The sequence below is a fragment of the Rhincodon typus genome, chromosome 3 (assembly GCF_021869965.1).
Source record: "Rhincodon typus isolate 14 chromosome 3, sRhiTyp1.1, whole genome shotgun sequence".
Lineage (NCBI taxonomy): Eukaryota > Metazoa > Chordata > Chondrichthyes > Orectolobiformes > Rhincodontidae > Rhincodon > Rhincodon typus.
Window position 1 is genome coordinate 63,663,542 of NC_063334.1, and position 7,198 is coordinate 63,670,739.

Genomic DNA, 7,198 nt, shown 5'->3' on the forward strand with positions numbered 1-7,198 from the left:
CAGAGTATGCATAGACTGCTTAGTCGTCCTGAGCTGTTTGAGCATCTGGTAGGACAGTATTTTGTGAGAGGCAGTACATTGTGCTGCTTTACTGGGCAGACTAATGTACTATTAGGCAGAGTGGAAATATTAGATGCCCAATGTACATCACCCAGCCTTGAAAGGCCATATGCTCCTTTGAAATCCCAAACCATAGAATGAATGTTTCGCTCCAGAGATGTGTGGAGTTATCACTGATTCTGTACCCACATTCTCTCAATGTGGGTATAAGTATGGAAGATGTGTGTGTAGAGTAGGTCACAGCACATTCCCTGTACATTGCATTTTGTCTCAGTGTCGACCACATTAAAGTACAACACACACATACAGAGGTTGCTGGAAAAGCTCAGCAGGTCTGGCAGCATCTGTGAAAAAATGTCACAGTTAACATTTCAGGTCCAGTGACCCTTCCTCAGAACATTAACTCTGATTTTTCTTTACAGATGTTGCCAGACCTGCTGAACTTTTCCAGCAACTTCAGTTTTTGTTCCTGATTTACAGCATCTACAGTTCTTTTGTTTTTTTATTAAAGTACAACACCATGTCTGTAATCGTCAAAATCATAGTTTAAGGATCCCTGACATCCAATGCTATCTGTAGTCATTGAATCAGTTGCTTGTGAGAGATGATCAATGCTTGGCCATGACAACTTTCAACCTTGTGATGTCTGAAGATGTTGCTCATCTCTTGCATAGCTGTAGATTAACCATGACTAACTGCAAAAAGTATTCTACAAGGGAAAGTTTAAACAATGCAAGTAAACATATATTTCCAAAAGTGATACGTTACTTACAATGACATTTCATCTGTGCCCTCAATAAATTTTCTCTTTTCTCTTCCTGCTACTATGTTTATGTGCTGTCCCAGCTTCTGCAGCTGTGGTATTAAGGGCCTGTTTTGTGTTTGTCCCTGTTGCTTGGAAGACTTGAGCGGTTATTCACTGGTGCAGTTGGGCTAAAGGGCTCCGAACTGCTGAACCTCTCCTGCCCAGATTCAGGTTTAACCTCCTCAGCTGGAGGCGCTACAGGCTTTGGTATCACAGGTAGTGAAGAAGTGATGGAGCCAGGTACCTCTGGAGTGTCCTGAGAAGTAGCTTCTGGGGGCTCTGTGTATTGTTCCTCCTTTCTATGAATGCTTGTAGCACTACACTGTCCCACTGAGAGGAAGGGGAACCTGGAGTGAACTCAAAGTCCTTTATCCTTCTCTCACCTTGCCATTGATGCTGAGCACATATGGCTAGAGCAATGGAGTGCAGGTCCACATACATATCAAGCTGACATTGAGTGTTCTCCATGGTGGTTGCCAAACTGTCCATGGTGGCAGCCAGATGCATGCATGCCAGAGACAGGTATGTCTAATTGTGGTGAATGTCTTCATCCTTTGATCCAGCTTGCTGAGTGTTTGGGAGGATGAGGTGGATGAGAGCTTTTGAGTGGACACGATACATGAGATAGTGAGTGTTGTATTCTATGAGCCTTGGTGAGATGAGTGTGCACTGGCAGAGTTACAGGGAGTAGTGACCTAGAGGGTGTGAGGTAGCAAAGAGAAGATGGTGGCACTTGCCCTTGTAGGGTGCAGAAAATCATTAATCTACTTCCTGTAGCTTCACCCAGAGCACTGACTCAGGCTACAATCAGTATTTAGCGTGGCTTGATCTGATGGAATTGTCTCCTCAGGCAGTCAGACACAAAAAAGGCCTTCCTCAAAGTCCACAAAGTGGCAAGAGAGCTTTATCTTCCTCTGGGCAACAGCCATATCCTGAATGTTGAAGCTCAAGAATCAAGAATTATTCCTAGCTTGTAGCATCTGAAATGGTGCATAGCTGGGCTTTGTATATGGTACCTGAGGCGCGTACACCAGAAGGTTTGCTAATGCTAAGCATTTCTGCCTCTCTAGCCATTCAGTTCCCCAAGCAAGGAAAGCGTTAAGGTCAGAATCACATTTAGAGTTGCAAAATAAGGGTCTTTTAATGTGCATTTAGTCTTCCCAGTATAGAGAAGATTTCCAAGTCAGGAGAAGATAATTGCAATGACTTTCCTTTTTTAAATGGCATGTGAGTGTCACTACCAAGGTTAGCAGTTGTTGCTTATTGCCATGTGCACTTGAACTGAGTGGCTTCTCGGCTAATTTGGGGTGCAGTTAAGTGGCAACCACATTGCTATGGGTCTGTAGCTCAACCAGAAACAAGCTCAGATGTTCAAAAGACACTTCAGAACTCTAATGCCAAAGACAGATCTTTCAGAATAGGTACATGGAAACAGGGAAACTGGGAGAATACGAGGAGGTGTTTTTATGGACAGTGGAGTAAGATGTATGACTCAGGTAATTTCTTGAGAGTGACAATAAGAATTGTGAAATTTCTTGGCATATTTGCAATATTTGCCTTCACAAATCATATGATAGACGCACCTTCTCATTGATGCAGGTTACTTGTTTAAAGCAATGTATACCAAAACATTACATTCATTGTTACATTGATTAGGTCACAGGCCACTTCTGATGTTAGTTAAATATCATAAAGGACTTTGAATTTACATCATAATAGTATATGATTCATTAACTAGAAAGTTTATTCCTGCAGTTTGAAAGCTCATTAGACATTCAATGAACAGGGCAGTGTTGCTACGAAGAAGCTACATTAGATAGTCTTAAATCATTAATAAAATTGGAACTTAGAGACCCTATCTATTGCATAAAGTACAGTTTAGATTCTCCATTATCAACTAACATGAGCTCTTCAAAGGTCGATGTTGCAACTAACACCAAATCAAAAACGTGAGAAATATGTTTGAACTTGAAGCAGTGCAGCTTGCATTGAGCATAGATGTTACCTATCTTTCCTTGGGTGTGAAAAATATCTCATCAATCTGTGTTAAATTTCTATAACCTATTTTTAATTTTGACAACAAATTGTTAATGGTGTCTAAATTAACTTATTTTTTACAGTAACAATTTCCTTTGGACCCGAGCTATTGCCATTTCTCTAGAGAGAATGGCATGTGTAAATGGTGCAGAAACTGATTATAGTATTTGAACTTAAATTATATAGTATTTAAATCACTGAAAGTAACTTTACTTGGGCTTATTTCTCCCTTTTATGAGCAATGCTCCTGAAGCACCTTGGCAGAGTTTTATTTCATTTAGTTCTGTGGTCCTAATAATATTTTCTGAAGGGATTTCCCTTCCATAACTTGTATTTTTATGTTTTCTTTTATTTTTCTACAGCCTAGCCACTCAGTGTGGCAGGTCTTCAGCCTACTACAGCGGTAGCCATTGTTCTGATTGGCAATGTTGATGGTGCAGAGCAGCTAGCCAATGGCATCTGTCCCTAACGGACTGCAACAATTCAAGAACCCAGCTCAACAGTATCTTCGTAAGGACAACTACGGATGGGCAATAAGTTGGCAAATGAATCCAAAACCTCCAGGGCCATCCTATAAATTGGTTGCCACCTCTGAAATTGAGTCAGCAGTCCTGCCAAACCACTCTGTATATATGCAGAGATAGTAGGAACTGCAGATGCTGGAGAATCCGAGACAACAAGGTGCAGGGCTGGATGAACACAGCAGGCTAAGCAGCAACTTCTGCTCCTATGATGCTGCTTAGCCTGCTGTATTCATCCAGCTCTGCACCTTGTTGTCTTGTATATATGCAACCCACTTTGTTGATCAATATTAGGCTCCCTGTCCAATTGGTAAAATACAGCTCCATGGCACTTGGTCTTTTTTATTAAGTGTAAAACTTGTTGGCGTCAAAGGAAAGTATAACTTTTAAACATGTTTGTTTATTGGTCTTGTTGCATCATACAAATTTTTATGCTTGTTGCTAAACCATTGTTTAGGTATTATAGACCATTTCCTTTTTAATCAGTGATGGAAAAAAAAGTCCTGTAGCTGGTACACCATGCATATAGCACAGTTCCCTTTAAGTAATTTATGTTATTGATTTCCTGGGTTGGATAGTCTTGCAAGTCAGAACTACAAATTTAGATTAAAATACAATTACTATCCCTTACAGACTTGTCAAAATTTGTACTTACATAATTCTGCTTTTACACATGGACAGCTTTATGTAGGTTTTTTTTCAAAGTGAGATGTCTTGATTCTATGAAAGTATAAAAGTATAAATAAAAATCCTTTCATTAAGTTGCAATAAAAAATTATGCTTGCCTATGTAATTGAAGATTTAAAATTAAGACCCTAATTTTGTGTATCGCATATCCTTCTCAAACTTAGTATATTCTGTCATGTCATGATCACTCTTTCCTAAAGGACCCCTTACAATAAAATTAATTATTAACCATGCCTCGTTACACAAAATATTAGAATTATGAGGTTTTTTTCCGAAGTTTGCTCTTCAACATGTTTTCTTATGGACTTCATAATTTGCATAGTCATTTGTGTCTCTGTATCATGGATCTGCCAGTTCCCCTACCTCTTTTAGAGTCTCATTTTTCAAGGAAAATGGTGTCCGTGTTCTTTCTACCAATATGCCCGACTTCACACTTACTTTGGTTAAGTGGGCAGAAAAGTAGCAAATGGAATTGAATCTGACAAAGTGCAAGGTTATGCTTTTGAGGAGGACAAACAAAGCAAGGGGGTACTCCGTAAACTGGAAGGTTTTGGGAGAGACCGATCAAGGAAAAGACCTTGGATTGCATGTCCATTGGTCCCTGAAAGTGGAAGGACAGATAGATCAGTGATAAAGAAGGCGTATAGAATGCTTTCCTTTATCAGGTAAAGTAGTGAATACAAGAGCAGGGATATAATGCTGGAACTATGTAAGACACTGGTTAAGCCATAGCTGGAATTTTAGTCACAGGTCTGGTCACATTAGAGGAAGGACATAATAGTTCTAGAGGGTACAATGGAGATTTAAAAGAATGTTGCCAGGACTTGAAGATTTTAGCTATGGGGAAAGACTGGATATGCTGGAGTTGTTTTCCTTAGAACAGAGGTGGCTGATTGTTGACTTTATCAAGATATACAAAATAATGAAGAATTTAGATCAAGTGAACAGGGAAGACCTGTTTCCTGGCACAGAGGTCAATTACCAGGACATAGATTTGAGGTGATGTGAAGAAAGGTTAAAGGGGACACGAGAGAAAAAAAGCTTTTCACCAGAGGACAGTGGGTGGCTGGAATTCACTTCCTGGTTTGATGATTGAGACAAAAACCTTCAAATCATTTACAAGGAGCCTCGATCTGCACCTGAAGTGCTGGAACCTGTAAGGCTATGAACCAGTGCTCATAAATGGGATTAGCAATGGGCAACTAGCTCATTCAACCAGAGCAGACAGGACAAACGTAATGGCCTCTTTCTGTCCTATACATTTTTATGGTGCTATGGTTTCTATGGTTCTATACCAAAGCTAATACATAAACTACACATATATTCTGCAAGTTTGTTAATATATTCCTGCCTTATGTAATAGTTGTCCTTTGTATTAAGTACAGCTCTTATTTTAGTGGCATCCACAAATTCTGAACTATGTCCAACTCCCAGTCCTAATATATTCAAGTGAATGTAAAAGAACACTGCTTGCAGCACTAATGCTTATGGAACACAACTTTCCATTTTCACTAGTCTGATTAACTAACTTTAGCCTCAATTCTCTGTTTGCTGTTTGTCCTTAACTTCATGTAGGTTCTATGAGATGGTGCAGACTCAGTTGAGGCACACAGCTATTCAAGGTTGTCTTTTCATAACTCCTTTTCTTCTCTTTCTTGTTTCCTTTGAAACATAGTTTTGCTTTTACTTCTTTTTCTCAAATTCCATTTCTATCCTTTGTAACAATCCTGACGAACCCAACTTATATTTTATATGGATGTGTCTTTCCTTCCACAAGGTTCAAATTTTGAGTCAATACTTTGAGTACTTCTGCTTTCTCAATGCTTAGCAGAGAGATCTCAGTGTCCATGTGCATAGATCCCTGAAAGTTGCCACCCAGGTTGATAGCGTTGTTAAGAAGGCATATGGTGTGTTAGGTTTTATTGGTAGAGGGATTGAGTTTCGGAGCCATGAGGTCATGTTGCAGCTGTACAAAACTCTGGTGCGGCCGCACTTGGAGTATTGCGTACAGTTCTGGTCACTGCATTATAGGAAGGATGTGGAAGCATTGAAAAGGGTGCAGAGGAGATTTACCAGGATGTTGCCTGGTATGGAGGGAAGGTCTTATAAGGAAAGGTTGAGGGACTTGAGGCTGTTTTTGTTAGAGAGAAGAAGGTTAAGAGGTGACTTAATAGAGACATACAAGATGATCAGAGGATTAGATAGGGTGGACAGTGGGAGCCTTTTTCCTCGGATGGTGATGGCTAACACGAGGGGACATAGCTTTAAATTGAAGGGTGATAGATATAGTACAGATGTCAGAGGTAGGTTCTTTACTCAGAGAGTAGTAAGGGCGTGGAATGCCCTGCCTTCAAAAGTAGTAGACTCGCCCACTTTAAGGGCATTTAAATGATCATTGGATAAACATATGGATGATAATGGAATAGTGTAGGTTAGATGGGCTTCAGATTGGTTTCACAGGTCGGCGCAACATCGAGGGCCGAAGGGCCTGTACTGCGCTGTAATGTTCTATGTTCTATGTTCTATTTTTAAATCAACTTCACTGTTGCCTACATGGCCTTCAAATCGTTCGTTGCAAAGCACCCACTGGCAAGCTGCTTCTTTCAAGGACTACTTCAGCAATGGATGTAGCCATTTGAATTATTCAACGGATACTACAAAACTCACAATGGAATCTTGTTCATTTAAATGCTTGCAAATTCCTGTGTATCCATTTAAAATCCCATAACAGCCCCATTTTGTACAATGCCCTTAGACACTGATAACTTTTAAAAAAAAATTCAAATCACAGTGGGGATTGTGTTTTAGGACCTCTTCAGTAACAAATTAAAAGTTACATTCATTAAAAACTATGCAATAGGAAACTTAAATGCTCAACTGCAAAAAAGTTCCTTTTCAGTGTTTTAAGAAGCTCCTCCATACTTTATGTTGTTCTTTAAGCAGACACATCATTTTCTGAGAACATGTCCAAAGTGATTCTTGGTTTCTGGTATCAGAGATAGTAGGAACTGCAGATGCTGGAAAATCTGAGATAACAAGGTGTAGAGCTGGATGAACACAGCAGGCCAAGCAGCATCATAGGAGCAGG

At 39.9% G+C, this 7,198-nt stretch overlaps 1 protein-coding gene across 1 annotated transcript in view; it reads left to right on the forward strand.

Moving 5' to 3' along the window:
• The first annotated feature begins 1,331 nt into the window (after window positions 1-1,331).
• The window catches only part of LOC109914518 (testis-expressed protein 43), an 11,943-nt gene continuing 6,076 nt past the window's right edge, over window positions 1,332-7,198 (forward strand). The window contains exon 1 of the mRNA XM_020514112.2: window positions 1,332-1,387. Within this exon, the coding sequence (XP_020369701.2) occupies window positions 1,332-1,387 (56 nt within the window). The remainder of the gene's footprint in view (window positions 1,388-7,198) is intronic.